General features: G+C 43.3%; 1 protein-coding gene across 1 annotated transcript in view; it reads left to right on the top strand.

The window, feature by feature from the left end:
* The window catches only part of CABP7 (calcium binding protein 7), a 116943-nt gene that overhangs the window by 25716 nt on the left and 73354 nt on the right, over window positions 1–17873 (top strand). The window contains exon 2 of the mRNA XM_075853437.1: window positions 1933–2076. Within this exon, the coding sequence (XP_075709552.1) occupies window positions 1933–2076 (144 nt within the window). The remainder of the gene's footprint in view (window positions 1–1932; window positions 2077–17873) is intronic.

The following is a 17873-nucleotide window of genomic DNA, read 5'->3' as shown; positions in this document are numbered from 1 at the left end:
TTTTCATTTTCACAGACTAATTCAAATAAATTTAGCAAAAAACCTGTTGGGTCAAAATGCTAACTATACCCCTAGATAAATTCCCTGAGGGGTGTAGTTTCAAAAGGGGGGCCACTTTTGGGGGGTTTCCACTGTTTTTGCACCACAAGACCTCTTCAAACCTGACATGGTGCCTAAAATATATTCTAATAAAAAGAAGGCCCCAAAATCCTCTAGGTGCTCCTTTGCTTGTGAGATCTGTGTTTCAGTCCATTACAATACTAGGGCCACATTTTGGATATTTCTAAAAACTGCAGAATCTGGGCAATAAATATTGAGATGCATTTCTCGGGTAAAACCTTCTGTGTTACAGAAATGTTTTTATTACAAATGAATTTTGGCAAAAAAAATTTAATTTGTAAATTTCACTTCTACTTTGCTTCAATTCCTGAGAAACGCCTAAAGGGTTAAAACACTTTCTGATTGCTGTTTTGAATACTTTGAGGGGTTCAGTTTTCAAAATGGGCTGTTTTATGGGGGTTTCTAATATATGGGCCCTCAAAGCCACTTCAGAACTGAACTGGTCCCTGTAAAAATAGCCTTTTGAAATTTTCTTAAAAATGTGAGAAATTGCTGCTAAAGCTCTAAGCCTTGTAACGTCCTAGAAAAATAAAAGTATGTTTAAAAAACGATGCAAACATAAAGTAGACCTATGGGAAATGTTAACTAGTAACTATTTTGTGTGGTATTACTATCTTTTTTCCAATCAGATACATTTAAAAGTAGAAAAATCATAATTTCTTCAAATTTCCTCAAAATTTGGTTGTTTTTCACAAATAAGCAATGAATTTATTGACCAAATTTTTCCACTAACATAAAGTACAATGTGTTATGAGAAAACAATCTCAGAATCGCTTGGAAAGGTAAAAGCATTCCAAAGTTATTACCACATAAAGTGAAACGTGTCAGATTTGAAAAAATGGTGCTGGTCCTGAAAGCCAAAATGAGATTGGTCCTGAAGGGGTTAAAGAACCCCATCAGGCTGAACCAAGACTAACTTATGGATACAATTCAATTGACCTTTATACAAACGTTTCTGAACATGACCTATGTAATGCTTTTTTAACCCTGGGATTAAAACTTGTTCCCCCTGATCTTTTACAGCAGTGCACTTTATGGTTCGCATCTTATCATTTTGGTTGGTTCCTTGGGATAGTGGGTGGCAGATGCAAAGAGTTTGTTCTTTATGTCATGGTGATGTAAAAATTTAAATGAAAAATCTTCAGTAAAATTCTAAGTAATTTGCAGTAAATATTGAAGTTCTAGGACATTACACCTCATAATCCTACACTTCACATGATTAAGATTACACAATAAATAGAACAGAAGATATTTAAATAACTCAAATATTAGGCATCATTCATACTGGAAAACCACAGTAGCCAAATACTACAGTTGGCCGATAAAAAAAGATATGGTCATAAGAGGTCATTGCTTCTTTTTTTCTCACACCCATGTACCAGAATTCTGGCGTGTGAAGAAAATGTGGAGAAATTCAAATTGTCTTCAGATGTTGATCTTGTCATATTCACCCCATGGCGCAAGTATGCTAAGCACTTTGTTCGTCTTATCTTCATTTCTATCAGTTTTTTATTGAAATGTTCTCAGCATATGTGAGACAAAGTAGTGGTTACTGAGGTCGAATTTCTGGTAATCCTATAAGGGGCACTACTGGCAGGTCCTTCTCAACCTGAAAGGGCTCCTAAAAGGAAACTGCATTTAACTGCACAAAAAATTGAGATAAGATAGGGATTTAAATTTTATGTGTATGTTCGTAATTGGCGTTTTTATTAGGCCATTATTTTGTATCATGAATGTCTAAGCAATGCAAGATAATATCTTCTAGGTGTCTAATGGGATGGAAACAGTTAACCTTTTTGTCTGTCTACACAGAGATTCGAGAAGCCTTCAAGGTGTTTGATCGAGACGGAAATGGATTCATCTCCAAGCAGGAGCTGGGCACAGCAATGAGGTCTCTGGGGTACATGCCCAATGAAGTGGAACTGGAGGTCATTATACAGAGGCTGGATATGGATGGTAAGGCCTGCAACCATTATCTGTACTTCATCTTTATACTTTACAATGTACTTAGTTTATACTTATCCCCAGCAGAGTGTACTTTCTCCATAAATGAGCCCAATGGATAGCAATCTGACAGTAGTTCCCATTTATCTACAAATTGACAAATCTCCTTGTGTCTTTCTTAGAACCCTCCCTGTATGTCTTTTACATTCTTTTATATCTCATGTGTATAACTGCTACTTTACACTATGAATAAATGATGAAAAGTTATGAATTGCTATTTTCAGCAACAACCTAAAGTAATTTAAAATGATGTATAAATTTATGATGAAAAAGGAAAGACGAGTCTTCCCTAAAAGATTTGTGTACATGCAGTTTCCATAACAGATCATCAGTCAGTATTCTTATGGATATGCAACAATTCTAGATGAATATCCAATAAAATCAAACCTGACCAATGATCTTTTTGACAGATATAATTTTTTTTACATCAATCTGGATCATTCTTGCCCCCAAAACGTTCTTATGAATAGAAGTAAATGATTGGTTTCTATTAACTTGAACACCTACATTGTAAACTAGGACATCCTCTGGGCACAGTGTTGACAGCATGAGAACAGGCTCAATAAGCAAACATACAAAAAAGTTTGTAATAACTTTGTACCATCAGCACTTTCTCAAACTGATCTATGAGACTTAAAGGGTTATTCCCAAGTTGAGTAATTTTTTTTTATAATGAATCCTAATCAGAAATGTAATTATAAATCTATTCATGTTAAAAAAATTAAAAAATTCCTTCCCTACCTTTTTTTCTAACTTGATAACTCAGCTAGTACTGGTTATCTTTTATAAAAGTGGGCGTTAGCGGCTCGATGTCAATCAAGCCGTTCTGCACTGTGCGCGGTCCCAACGCCGCTAGATAATGTAGTTCTAGCAGCATCGGGAGAACAATCGTCTCAACCAGGCATGGTAAGCGTGGTTGAGAGGAAACCCCCCCCCCCCCCAATTCCCTACATAGTTTTATGTAGTAATACCTTTTCTTCCAAGGCACCCACGCCACTCCTCACTGAAACCCCCCGCCACCCTTCTCTCTAACCCACGTCTCCCATTGCGATAAGCTGTATACCCCCCCTCGGAGCAACACTTCCCCCACACCTGTAATAACTCTAGTGGCGGCACCACCGCCCCCCTTCTGATCAGCTGCTTACACCCCCCTCGCTGCAAAATGCAGTACCTGGAGCCGACCGCTGATATATCCTGACGAGCGGTAGCCGGGCCGGCATCTAATGCGCATGCGCTGATATTCGCGTTCACGATTAGAATGACAGCCTCTGAAAACAGCGGTGGCCGGATCCCTAGACAACGAGCAATAAACAAAGAGGGACTGACAGCGACATGGACGACAGATAGCACGAAAACGACATCATTTTCATAAAGAAAGGTATTTGCAAAAATTATTAACTTTAACAGGTTGAGCTTAATAGCTCAACTTATGAAGATGGGAATAACCCTTTAATTAATAATGCATTGCCTCAAATGTGCCATTACCCAGAGCATAAAATAAGATACTTAATTTATTAGAGTAACCAGTATGTTTTGTCCTCTCCTATCCGGAATATTGTTAGCATATGCAACATTAATGAATATATTAAGTTGGAACTAGTCAAGACATTGAATCATACATTTAGCACTGTAGAGTTAGCGTCAAGCACATGGCTGAGCTGTGTGCACAGTCTGTATGAGGCACACTGTAACGACCAGCAAGTTGAGGACCCACTGGGCTACACTACTGGTTTGGCTTGGGGCCACCTCTAAGGGCATTATCTAAGTAGCCTTTCCGGTCTTCACCCTTTAAACCCTATACAAGGATCTGGTCTTCATGCGGGGAAGCTACCAAATCGCTACATCTTGAGGTAGTCCCGGTGGAGTAGCTACTGGCCCAGCAGATAAGGAACAGGAACTGACAGATGGTACCTTGATGGTTAGAAGCTTCAGGCCTGTCGCCGACAGTTGGAGGCAGACTGGCAGCGGGCAGCTAGATGGAAGTTGATAGCGGATCGGTGGACACAGGTTGATAGCAGATGACTGGACAAAGGCAGGTAGCGGGTAGATGGACATAGGCAGGTAGCAGGCAGCTGGACACAGGCAGGTAATGGGTAGCTGGACACAAGCAGGTAGCGGGTACCTGGACCCTGGCTGATAACAGATAGCTGGACACAGGCAGGTAGCGGGTAGCTGGACACTGCCTGATAACAGATAGATGGACACAGGCAGGAGCGGATAGCTGGACACTGGATGATGACAGATATATAGACACAGGCAGGAGCGGATAGCTGGACACTGGATGATGACAGATAGCTGGACACAGGCAGACAGCGGATAACTGGATACAGGCTGGTAGCGGATAACTGGCTACAGGTTGACAACAGATAGCAATAGCAGACTGGAATCATGAATACGCTCATGTGCATGAAACCTTAAACTGACCACACCAATTGCATCAGTCTTTATCATGATCTCTTTTTAATGGGATATTGGAAAATGGATGCAAAATTATGAAAACTGTTTCCAATATGTCATGTTTTTAAACTTAGTCGCAGACCAAAGATAAACGAAACTGTAAACAGAGCCTAAAATTAGAGAAATTCCTCTGTGTGTGGTGTCATCTCAAATACAAAGAATCCTTCTTGCTATGCTTTAATACTAATAAGTTGTGATTTTTGTTTTGTATATTTGGAACAGGTCCATAACAAATAGGGCCCCATAGAAAATCTTAGAAGTGGGCCAAACTCCACAACAATTAGCCCGTTAATGACCGCCTGTATGTGTTTTCACGGCGGCCATTAAGGGTACTTATGCCAGAGCGCCGCCTTTTCACGGCGGTGCTTTGGCATAAGACAGCGCCCTCGGGAGGCGCTTAAACTCTGCGTACTCAGCTGCGGAGGTAGCTGAGGTCTCGGAGCACAGACCGAGGACAGTTTTGTCCGGTCATCAGTCACGTGATCGCCGTTATTCACCGAATAACGGCGATCACTGTAAAAACAGCGGCGGTTAGTTCTCTCTCTTCTCTTACAGAATATATTCTGTGAGAGAAGAGAGAAATGCTAAAAATAAGGGCCAGCACCCCCTATTAGACCCCCGATCACCACCCCACCTACCACCCCGTCCCTGATAATCAAAATGGCCTGTGGCAGCATATGGCAAATAGTAACAGGCAGGGACCAATCTGAGTGGTCCCTGCTGACATAATCACTGTGATATACCTATCACAGTGTTCTATGTTGTTATATTTATCAAATATAGCCAGGACACGGGCTGTGTCTTCCTCTCCTCTCACTGTAATTGATCTGTGAGAGGAGGGAGAGACACTATAACCAAATCATGAGCTGTATAGGTGAAGTGAATTTAAAAAACACACAAACTTCAAGTCTGTGCCCCTTGATCACCCCGTTTGTGCCCCCTGATCACCCCGTTTGTGACACCTCATCCCCTGTGTGAGCACAAGTGATCTGTGCGTTTTCTGGCAGCGTCAGGTTATTTATTACCTGTTGTTAGCCAGTTTTACGTCATTTTTTCTGCGCTGCTTTTAGGAATCGATTTATTTACCTAGTGATAGGCAGGGTATCTTTTTTTTTTTTCTTAGTTTGAAAAAAATACAAAAAAATATATAATTTAAAAAAAAAAAAACTTCTGAAAAAGTTAGTAGCCTAACAGTTACAGTTCAACATAAATAATGGCTCGGAGAATGTTTACTGCGGAGCAAGCGTACACGGTTCATGTAGTGACATCGACTCTGCTTCAGAGGTAGAACTTTTTTCAGACAGTGACGACTCAAGTTCTACTTCTGCCTCTGGACCCCATAGCTCTATGTTTCTGGAGTCAGTCGTCGCTGTCGAATCTCCAGGTGCAGGGCCTAGTGGTGCAGTGCCTAGTGGTGCAGTCCCTCCCGTGTTCTGGGATCCTGCAATTTCATTTTCACCCCAGGTCCCGCAACTATTAGCAACCCCAGGAATAAAAGTGGATGTTGCTAATTATACCCCTTTGGACCACATATTTGTCAGTGACCAAGTCGAGTTGAGTTGATTGTCCAACAGACAAATATATATGCAAAACAATTTATTGCACAGAAACCCACATCCATCTACTCATCAGTGTCCCTGAGCTTAATTTTTTTTTAAGCCTAACGCTAAATATGAGGTTGGTCAAAAACCCAACTATCCGATCCTACTGGGCATCAAGAGCTGTCCATGCTACCCCTGTATTTGCAGCAGTTATGTCCCGACACCGATATGAATCTATAATGCGCTTGATGAATTTTATAGATAACTCCCAAGTCCCCCAAAGAAATGACCCAGGCTACGATCGCCTTAATAAATTGGGACCGATAATTTTCCTCCTACAAGAATCTTTCCTCAAATCCTACTCCCCAGATCAAAATTTATCGGTGGATGAATCCCTGATGAACTATAAAGGCCGTCTTTCATTCCGGCAGTTCATCCCCTCCAAACGTGGCAAATATGGCGTTCATTTATATAAAGTGTGCGAGAGCACAACAGGGTACACCAGCGGTTTCTTAATTTATGAAGGCAAAGACCACCAAATTAATCCCCCAGGCTGCCTAGACACAATTGGCACATCCGGAAAAATTGTGTGGGACCTAATGGTGCCATTCCTGCACCAAGGGTACCACATCTACACTGATAACTTTTATAGCAGTGTCCCCCTTTTAAATGCTTTAAATACTTTAACCGTTTGGTTGTTTTGTGCACATAGCGGTTCCTACCTTGCCGGGCAGGGGCCTGTTATGGTGTACCGCATCACTTGGCACATTTGTCCCTTACACCGTGTTCCAAATTATTATGCACATTGGATTTAAGTGTCATAAACATTTAATTATTAGTTTTTCAATTAAACTCATGGATGGTATTGTGTCTTAGGGCTCTTTGGATCATTGTAATCAATCTCAGACACCTGTGATAATTAGTTTGCCAGGTGTGCCCAATCAAAGGAAAACTACTTAAAAAGGACGTTCCACATTATTAAGCAGGCCACAGGTTTCAAGCAATATGGGAAAGAAAAAGGATCTCTCTGCTGCCGAAAAGCGTGAAATAGTGCAATACCTTGGACAAGGTATGAAAACATTGGATATTTCAAGAAAACTTAAGCGTGATCATCGTACTGTGAAAAGATTTGTGGCTGATTCAGAGCACAGACGGGTTCGTTCAGATAAAGGCATAATGAGGAAGGTTTCTGCAAGACAAATTAATAGGATTAGGAGAGCAGCTGCTAAAATGCCATTGCAAAGCAGCAAACAGATATTTGAAGCCGCTGTTGCCTCTGGAGTCCCGCGAACCTCAAGGTGTAGGATCCTCCAGAGGTTTGCAACTGTGCATAAAGCTATTATTCGGCCACCCCTAAACAATGCTCACAAGCAGAAACGGTTGCAGTGGGCTCAGAAATACATGAAAACTCAGTTTCAAACCGTGTTGTTTACTGATGAGTGCCGTGCAACCCTGGATGGTCCAGATGGATGGAGTAGTGGATGGTTGGTAAATGGTCACCATGTCCCAACAAGGCTGCAACGTCAGCAAGGAGGTGGCGGAGTCATGTTTTGGGCTGGAATCATGGGGAGAGAGCTGGTAGGCCCCTTTAGGGTCCCTGAAGGTGTGAAAATGACCTTTGCAAAGTACGTAGAGTTTATGACTGACCACTTTCTTCCGTGGTACATAAAAAAGAACCGTGCCTTCCGTAGCAAAATTATCTTCATGCATGACAATGCACCATCTCATGCTGCAAAGAATACCTCTGTCATTGGCTGCTATGGGCATAAAAGGAGAGAAACTCATGGTGTGGCCCCCATGTTCCCCTGACCTCAACCCTATTGAGAACCATTGGAGCATCCTCAAGCAAAATATCTATGAGGGTGGGAGGCAGTTCACATCAAAACAGAAGCTCTGGGAGGCTGTTCTAACATCCTGCAAAGATATTCAAGCAGAAACTGTCCAAATACTCACAAATTCAATGGATGCAAGAATTGTGAAGATGATATCAAAGAAGGAGTCCTATGTTAACATGTAACTTGGCCTATTAACTTTTTTTTATTGAAAGAGCTTTTGATTTCTGTAAATATGACCTCCTGATGCTGCAAATTCAACAAATTACCATTTTAGTTCTCTTTACAACCTTTAAAATGTTTTGATCTCTGTTGTGCATAATAATGTGAAACAGTGCATTTTGAGGTTTTTACTTCTAAAAAAAATCTGTTATCATTAGGAGATTTGTTCAATAAAATTTGCATTATACTCCAACGGTTGATGGCTTGAAGATTATACTGACTGTCATTTGCATCTACTATTTTGGAAAATCAGCGAAAAATAACATTTGCATAATAATTTGGAACACGGTGTATATAGGGATTGATGGAGCTAAAGAGACGTTCAACCAGTCATTGAAGAAAAAAAAAGCTTGTTATGGCAGCCCTGCAGGTGTTCTTCTATCTAGTGAACAGATTCGAGTTTGCAACATAGTTGGATACATTTTCCTCCATTTTTTTTACAATATTGCTCATCACTCCAGTACAGTTTATTTTTTCCTCTTTGACTGATTCTATATTAGGACAGAATTCTGTCCACAATGACATCATAATGGCACAGATGTGGGACAACTGCTTCTTTAGCAAGACATAGTCATAAGTACAGGCAAATACGTCTATAGCGACATGCATCCATTATGAATACACGGCTTCACTTCTCTTTTGTATGCCGCACAAATTTATTAATGTGGCATATTTCTAACAAAATAACCTTTTACCACATGCCTCCCCTATTTCATGTGGAAATGTAAGAAGAATTTGAAGAAAACATATACCATAGTGTCTGAAATAATACCCATTATTTCCTTAGTTAAAAATCCACACCACTAGATAAATACCTTTAGTGGTCTGGTTTTTAAAATGGGGTCATTTGTGGGTGTTTTTTTTTTTGTTCAGGCAGCTCAATGCCTCTAAATGCATGATATGGGGCCTAGAATTTGTTCAATTGTGCCCTGAAAGCCAAAGGGTGCTCCCTCTCTTTTTGTCCCAGCCTCACTCACGTCTAGTATCAAGATCAAGGCCCCAATGGAGGTATTTTTTAACACATGCGAAACAAGGTGATAGATTTTGGAGTGTGTTTCTTCATTCACATATTCGCTTTACAAAGAAATCTGTCTTTACAATGACACATTTGTGAAAAAAGTAAAATTTTTTTTTTTTTTTACCTGCTTTGCATGAATTCTTACAAAAAAACTGTGAGGTCAAAATACTCACTACACTCCTAGATAAATACCTTAAGAGGTGTAGTTTTCAAAACAGGGTCATTTGTGGGGGTTTCCATCATTCTGACACCTATGAGGCCCTGAAAATCTGGCTTAGTGCAGGAAGACAAAATGTACTTCAAAATGTATCAAATATTATTACATTTGTAAGTCTTCTAAATTGCTCAAAATTTATTTTATTTTTTCAAAAATGCTGCCAAAATAAAGTAAAGCGATGGAAATACAGTATATATTTAATTTAAAAAAAGTACAATATATATGTACATATGTGACATATTGCAGTTCCAAATAGGGAAAAATTGTAATTTTTCCAAAATTTCATCAAGTTTTGTATTTTTTAATTAATTTATGCAAATCGTATCACTTTACCACCAAAATAAAGTACAACATGTCACGAAAAAACAATGTCAGAATTACTTGGATATGCAAAACTATTGCAGAGTTATTCTCTGATAAAGTCAGACATACCAGATTTGACAAATCTGGCTTGGTCATGAAGGTCCAAACAAGCTTGGTCATTAAGGGGTTAACATCCACAGATAATAAGTTACAGTTATTTTTCCTTGTTCTCCCAGTGGTCTTCAGTAATTTTGTACTGCTCCCTTTCATTTTCCCTTTCCATTATCCATAGTGTTCACTTAAAATGGAGCTGAGTGCTCCTTGGCTGCTGGACCCTATAGTGGCTGCTATGCCTGCTACCCTGGTAGTAAAGCCCATGATTAGGAAAGAGACATAAAAAGTCAATTCAAACATGATATTGGGGATTCCTGCTTTACATAACAAATAATATACCCTTGTGAAAATTGACCTTTTATTTTCATGACAAACCTCTAAATTTCCTTAATGGGGTTGTCCACGACTGGACAACTGATGACCTATCCACAGGATTAGCTGCTCCGGCTGCTGGAAGTCACGCAGGGTATGCAGTATTTGGAGCCGGAAGCAGATGGCTCAGACCACTGCATAGCAGGCCATTCTGCAGAACTGCAGCTCTTTTCCTATTCACTTGAATAGGAGCATAGTGTAGCGTCCATGGCCGGGGGCCGTCGCGTCTACTCACCTCCTGAAGCCTGCTGCCATGGATCTGTGAACGCTGGTCCCATCTCCTCCCAGGAGACGCCAGCGCTCACTTCCGCTCCGGTCTACTGTGTCCCGTAGGGTGCGCACGCACGCTCGTGCCCGCTCTTAAAGGGCCAACGCGCGCACATGAAGAAAATCATCATCATCAAAATCACATGATTTCCTGGACTATAAGAAGGCCCCAGCCCTTCTGATCCTTGCCTGAGCGTTGTTAGTTTATCCCAAGTCTGTCTTGCAAATGGTCCCTTAGTGTTTCCCGTTCCAGTTGTTGCCCGTGCCCTGTTACCTGTTCCTGTATCCCGTGCTGTGTTCTTGTTCCTGTGCCTACTAGTTCGAGTCGTGTCTACTGCACCTGCTGGTATTTGCCACGTCCTGTGTCATCTGCCACGTCCAAAGGGATTCACCACGTCTGGCGCAACCTAAGGCACCTGCTGTCATCCGCCACGTCTGGCGTTGCCTGCTGCACCTACCTCCATCCGTGCCAGAGCTGCGGTCACTGTCTGGACTATCCAGGTACCCTTGTGCGGGAACTTGTATTGCTGGGGTTCCCTGTTGTTTGGCCAGCTGCCTCCCTGCTACGGCGGTGCAACCTAGTGGGTCCACATACCCACAAACCGTGACAGTACACTCAGGCCATGGACCCCGCTGGTCAACCTGAGACCTTGACGACACAAGCCGCGTTGGCCGAGATGCAAGACCTCCAGTCACGGCAAGACCAACTCCTCCTGTCGGTGACTGCCATTGCCCATCGGCTGGTTGCTCCAACCACAGTTGTCACCGCACCAATTCCTGCTGTTCCTCCTGCTACACTTCCTGTCTGTACCAGTGGCGATCCCCTGTGCTTCTTGCCACTACCTCCACGCTATGATGGACACCCGAGGACCTGCAGGGTATTTTTGAATCAGTGCCTGATCCACTTCAGACTACATGCCAGGTCCTTATGTTCGGATGACGTCAGGATCGCCTTCATCATCTCTCTCCTTACTGGCAAAGCCCTGGCATGGGCAAATCCTCTGTGGATCCATCAGGGATCAGAGACCCGTGACTTGCAGTGCTTCTTACGGATCTTCCGCTGGATCTTTGGGGAACCTGGGAGAGTTTCTTCGGCTGCTGCATCTCTGCTGATCCTACACCTGGTAGACCTCTCCGTGGGCGAGTATGCCATTCAGTTCCGTAGCCTGACTGCTGAGTTAACCTGGAACAACGAGGCCTTGGAGGCCACATTCTGGCAGGGACTGTCTTCGGGGATTAAGGACGAGCTGACATCTTCCCTGGACGATCTTATCCTACTTGCTACCCGTGTTGACATGAGGATCCGGGAGCGTTCCCAAGAGGTTCTCTGGGAGAGAGAACTTCCTAGGCTGGATTCTACTTTCCAGCAATCCTTACTGTCCTCCTCAGTCGTCCCACCAGAAGATCCTATGCAGATGAACCATGTCAAATTGTCTATCCAGGAGAAACAACGCAGACGCACTTCTGGACTTTGTCTGTATTGCGGCCTCGGAGGCCATATTGTGCGTCTGTGTCCCCAGAGGCCAGAGAGACCCCATTGCCTAGGATTGGTTGGAGAGACAACCCTAGGTGGAACGGTACCTAATAAAGCATTCTGTTCCAAGTTGACTATTCCTGTGACCCTAGTATCCGGCGAGAGGACGCATCAAGTTTCTGCCTATCTTGAATCTGAGTCTGCGGCAAACTTTATCCAAAAGGAGCTAGTGGATCATCTTCAGTTGCCCACAGTTCCCCTGGAGACATCTTTGGCTGTTGCCTCAGTGAATGGACTGCCTCTGCCTGATCCCATTGTTTCTAAAACCAAGCCGTTGAAGCTCCAGGTTGGAGTTCTTCATTCTGAACTAATTTCTTTCCTTGTTTTGCCCAAAGCCATTAATCCTGTTCTGCTGGGCTTGCCTTGGCTTCGACTGCGTGCCCCAGTCCTGGACTGAAATTCTGGAGAGGTTCTCCAATGGGGCTCCAAGTCCCTTGGTTGTTGTCTGTTGCAGATTCTTCCTGCCCAGCCTCCTCTGCCTCAGTCATTGGCGGGACTGCCCTCCCCCCAGTTCGCTCAGTTTGCAGATGTCTTCAGCAAAAGGGAGGCTGAGACGCTTCCTCCACATCGGACTTATGACTGCCTCATTGAACTGGTTCCTAATGCCTCTCTCCCCCATGGCCGAGTATATCCTCTCTCCTTGCCAGAGTCTCTATCCATGTCGGCCTATATCAAGTAGAATTTGGAGAGGGGTTTCATAGGAAAGTCTTCCTCCACGGCCGGGGCTGGGTTCTTCTTCGTTGAAAATAAAGACGGATCCCTTAGACTCTGCATTGACTACTGTGGTCTCAACCAGATAACGGTGAAGAACAAATACCCGTTGCCACTTATATCTGAACTGTTTGACCGTATACGAGGAGCTAGAAGTTTTTCTAAACTAGACTTGCGTGGGGCTTATAATTTGATCCGAATCCGTCAAAGGGACGAGTGGAATATGGCGTTCAAAACTCAATACGGGCACTATGAATACCTGGTGATGCCATTTGGACTGTGTAACGCTCCCGCGGTCTTCCAGGAATTCGTTAATGATATCTTTCGAGATCTCCTCTATATCTGTGTTGTAGTTTATCTCGATGATATTTTGATTTTCTCCCCAGATCCGACGACTCATCGGAGGCATGTCCGTCAAGTTCTATTAGGATTAAGGGAGAATAGTTTATACGCCAAGCTGGAGAAGTGCGTCTTTGAGAAGAGTTCTCTGCCCTTCCTGGGCTACATCATCTCGGATCAAGGTCTCAAGATGGATCCTGAGAAAGTGAGAGCTGTCATGGAGTGGCCACGTCCTCAAGGCCTGAGGTCTATACAGCGTTTCCTGGGATTCGCCAATTTCTACCGGCAGTTTATCCCAAACTTCTCATCACTGATATCTCCCATTTCCACCCTTACCAAGAAGGGTGTGAACGCCAAGGTGTGGACCCCATAGGCAGAGTCCACATTTATTAGTCTCAAAAAAGCCTTCACTTCAGCTCCATTATCCTGACTTAACTCGGCAGTTTTCTTTGGAGGTGGACGCCTCTTCTGTTGGTGCAGGTTCACTTCTGTTCCAGAGGAGCTCCAAAGGAAAGGCAGTAGTATGTGGCTACTACTCAAGACTTTTTTCTTCTGTAGAGCTCAATTACTCTATTGGGGATCGGGAGCTACTGGCTATCAAATGAGCTCTGGAGGAGTGGAGACATCTGCTAGATGGCGCAGCTCACCCCAACCTGATCTACACCGTCCCGCTGACAAGAATGTGAGGGCCGATGCCCTGTCCAGGTCATTTGAGATGGATGACACGGTGGAGTCCCTTCAAAGTATCATAGACCCTTCCTGCATTGTCACTGCCAATCCTTTGCAGGTTAGAGACATACCTCCGGGGAGTACTTTTGTTTGGTTGGCAGACAGGAAAAGAATTCTCCAATGGGGACACAGTTCTAAACTGGCTTGAACCCTGGTGTTCGTAAAACCCGAGACCTGATTGCACATCACTTCTGGTGGCCCACGCTAAACAAGGATGTTGTGGACTTTGTCTGTTCTTGCACGGTGTGTGCTTCTAACAAGCCTGCCGGCCTGCTTCAACCTCTGCCTGTACCCAATGCACCCTGGCAGCACATCCCTCAGCAGGATGCAACACTATCTGGGTGGTGGTGGACCGGTTCTCGAAGATGGCACATTTTATCCCGCTGACCGGCCTACCTTCTGCTCCCCGACTGTCGAGTCTCTTCATTCAGCACATCTTCCACTTGCATGGCTTGCCCCTTCACATTGTGTCCGATCAGGGGGTTCAGTTTACATCGAAATTCTGGAGGGCTCTCTGTAAACTCCTGGATGTGAGATTGGACTTTTCCTCAGCCTATCACCCCCAGTCCAATGGGCAAGTCGACAGGATCAACCAGATCATGGAGAATTATCTCCGTCACTTCATCTCCTTACAGCATGATAACTGGGTACAGCTTCTTCCATGGGCCGAGTTCTCGTACAACAACCGCACAAGCGAGTCCAGCACTTCCACTCCATTTTACATTGTGTACTGTCAACATCCTAGAGTCCCTCTTCCAGTGTCTACTACTTTTCAGGTACCCGCTGCTGACTCTGCATTTGGGGACTTTCTGCAAATCTGGCAACAGACCCGGTCCTCGATTGCATGAAGCGAAAAGCGGATACAAAAAGAAGAGAGCCGCCTCAGTATCTTCAAGGTACCAAAGTCTGGCTGTCCTCACGGAACATTCGTTTGAAGGTGCCTTCATACAAGTTTGCTCCCAGGTTCCTCGGTCCTTTTGAGATTCTGCAACAGATTAACCCTGTCTCCTATAAACTGCGCCTGCCTTCTACCCTCAGAATCCCCAACTCCTTTCATGTATCCTTCTTGAGACTTCCTGTTCCACAATAGCTGCCAGCGGTTCTTCTGATGTGTTTGAAGTGAGGGAGATCCTGGACTGCAAGAGGGTAGGAGGAAGGACTTTCTATTTGGTGGACTGGAGCGGGTTTGGTCCTGAGGAGAGGTCCTGGGGCCGGAGGAGAACCTCGATGCCCCTGCTCTCGTTAAGAAGTTCCTCTTTCGCTCTGGTCCCAAGAAGAGGGGGCGTAAGTGGGGGGATACTGTAGCATCCATGGCCGCGGGCCGTTGGGTCTACTCACCTCCTGACGCCCGCAGCCATGGATCTGTGAGCGCTGGTCCCCATCTCCTTCCTAGGAGACGCCAGCGCTCACTTCTGCCCTGGTCCGCTGTGTCCCGTAGGGTGCGCGCGCACGCTCGTGCCCTCTCTTAAAGGGCCAGCGCGCGCACATGATGCCCCAGAGGAAGCCGGAAGGGCGAAACCCAGGGTCGGGCGAGAGTGTTTGGCGTGCCGCCTAGAAATTTTAAAGATTTTTACTTACCTTGATGCTTTTATTTCTTGTTACTTCTGTGAGTATGGATTAAACTTTGCGTGGAGCAATCTTTTTTCAGAGGGTGTTGCACTATGTGTCTTTCTTTTTCCATCTATTAGAGACATAAGATCCTTTTCCTACCAGGAGTTCTTTGAATGTGGAGTGAGACGATAAGGAGCTTGGTGGAACTACAAGGATAAGAATTACCATCCACACCCTCATTGGATTGCGGACTGTCCACTGCTTTTTTCTGGGAGAGAGTCCATACTGAATGATATTGGACTGTTACCAGTGCCGTCTGAGCGGTAAACTTCACTGTACTTTAAAGATAATTTATTACCTCATTAAAGGTAATGTATCATCAGAACATGAGCATATTATTTAAATCCGGTTTTTATTTTAAAAATATTTTTTTTTATTTGGTGTTTTTTTTATAATTTTTTATGTAACTATTTATATTTTTTTTAAAAAGGTTACAATTTTGCCGTTTTCACACTGGCCACTGGAGCACCCCAATAGACTGACATTTCCTGTGTTCTGCAGTTAATTTTTTATATTTATTTATATTGCTACATAATTTGGGACATGATGAGCAGAATTATCTTTAGAGAGTCGACAATTTAATGGCAGCTCTATTGGACTGCTTGCAACAGCTGCCCCAGCTCCCCGCTGCCAAATACTTACCTCCTCACGGTGTCCCCTGGCTCCAGGTCGGCACTGCGTACCTCCGTCTGTCAGGTCTGCTTGCGACCTCCATCCCCGCCGCTCTCCTTCTGCACTTCCTAGTGCGCGAGCTGACCCTTGAAATCTTAAAGGGCCAGTGTGCACTAAAACCAAGCTTTCACTGGGTATAAAGGGACCTCCCTTTTCTTTACACTTTGAGCAATTAGGTTTATCTTAGTTAGTCTAGGGATTCCCTGTTTTCTACTTTATTGGATTTCCTGTGATTAACCTCTACTTGTACCTTTGACTATCCTTGCCTGCTGCCTGCCCTGACCTCTTGCTTGTGACCCATGACGAACCTCTGCCGCCTGCCATGACCTTTGGCTCTATCAACTGTGAGTGCCCATCTGCCACCTAAGGGGTCCCCAAGTATTTGGGCCTGGAATTCTGTCTGCAGATTTTGTACTACGTCTGCTTACATTGCCAAGGGAGATTACTCTGGGGGTAGCGACCTGGGGTTCCCCAGACCCTTGTATAGGGGTTAAAAGGCAAATACTTGGGGACCCCTTATACTCCCCGATTTAGCCACACCATCCTCTGCAGACCCCATGACACTTTCATTAGTAATAGGATAGTATCACTATACACACACTTATAGCTAGCTGTGTATGCAGCTTCCTGTCTTAGTCTAATGATTTTTTTTTCATTGCAGCTACCATCGTTTTTTCAACTTTTTCATTGCAACTACAATAAAGCACACACACCCAGCAGCACTATCTATAGAAGCATTACAAGAAATATGAGTCACTAATATGGTTGCCTTAAGGAAATGTATGGCATCTAACCCCAAAAAATTATAATAAACACATTAACCCCTTTAGGACACATCCTGTTTTGGCCTTGTGGACACAGATGATTTTTGTGTCACTTTATGTGGTAATAACTCTGGAATGCTTTTACCTATCCAAGTGATTCTGAGATTGTTTTCTCGTGACATATTGTATTTTATGTTAAGGAAAAAATTTGGTCGATAAATTCAATATTTATTTGTGAAAAACTTCAAATTTTAGCGAAAATGTGGAAAAATTTGCATTTTTCTAAATGTAAATGTATTTGCTTGTAAAACAGATAGTAATACCACACAAAATAGTTACTAGTTAACATCCCCCATATGTCTACTTTATGTTTGCATCAGTTTTTTTCACGTCCTTATATTTTTCTAGGACGTTACAAGGCTTAGAACTTTAGCAGCAATTTCTCATTTTTTTCAAGAAAGTTTCAAAAGGCTATTTTTTCAGGGACCAGCTCAGTTCTGAAGTGGCTTTGAGGGCCTGTTATATTAGAAAATCCCCATAAATCACACCATATTGAAAACTTCACCCCTCAAAGTATTCAAAACCACATTCAGAAAGTATTTTAACCCTTTAGGCATTTCACAGGAATTAAGGCAATGTAGAGTTGAAATTTACAAATTTCATTTATTTTGCCGAAACTCATTTATAATAAAAAAATTCTGTAACACAGAAAGTTTTACCAGAGAAACGCAACTCAATATTTATTGCCCAGATTCTGCAGTTTTTAGAAATATCCAACATGTGGCCCTAGTGTCCTAATGGACTGAAGCACCGGCCTCAGAATCAAAGTAGCACCTAGTGGATTTTGTTGCCACCTTTTTTTAGGAATATATTTTAGGCACCATGTCAGGTTTGAAGAGGTCTTGTGGTACCTGAACGGTCGAAACCCCCCAAAAGTGACCCCATTTTGGAAACTACACCCCTCAAAGCATTTTTCTAGGGGTATAGTTAGCATATTGACCCCACAGGTTTTTTTGCAGAATTTAGTGGAATTAGTCTGTGAAGAT

This window comes from Rhinoderma darwinii, chromosome 1, assembly GCF_050947455.1.
Source record: "Rhinoderma darwinii isolate aRhiDar2 chromosome 1, aRhiDar2.hap1, whole genome shotgun sequence".
Lineage (NCBI taxonomy): Eukaryota > Metazoa > Chordata > Amphibia > Anura > Rhinodermatidae > Rhinoderma > Rhinoderma darwinii.
Note: the sequence above shows the minus strand (reverse complement) of the source record. Positions and strands in the feature narration are given on the sequence as shown.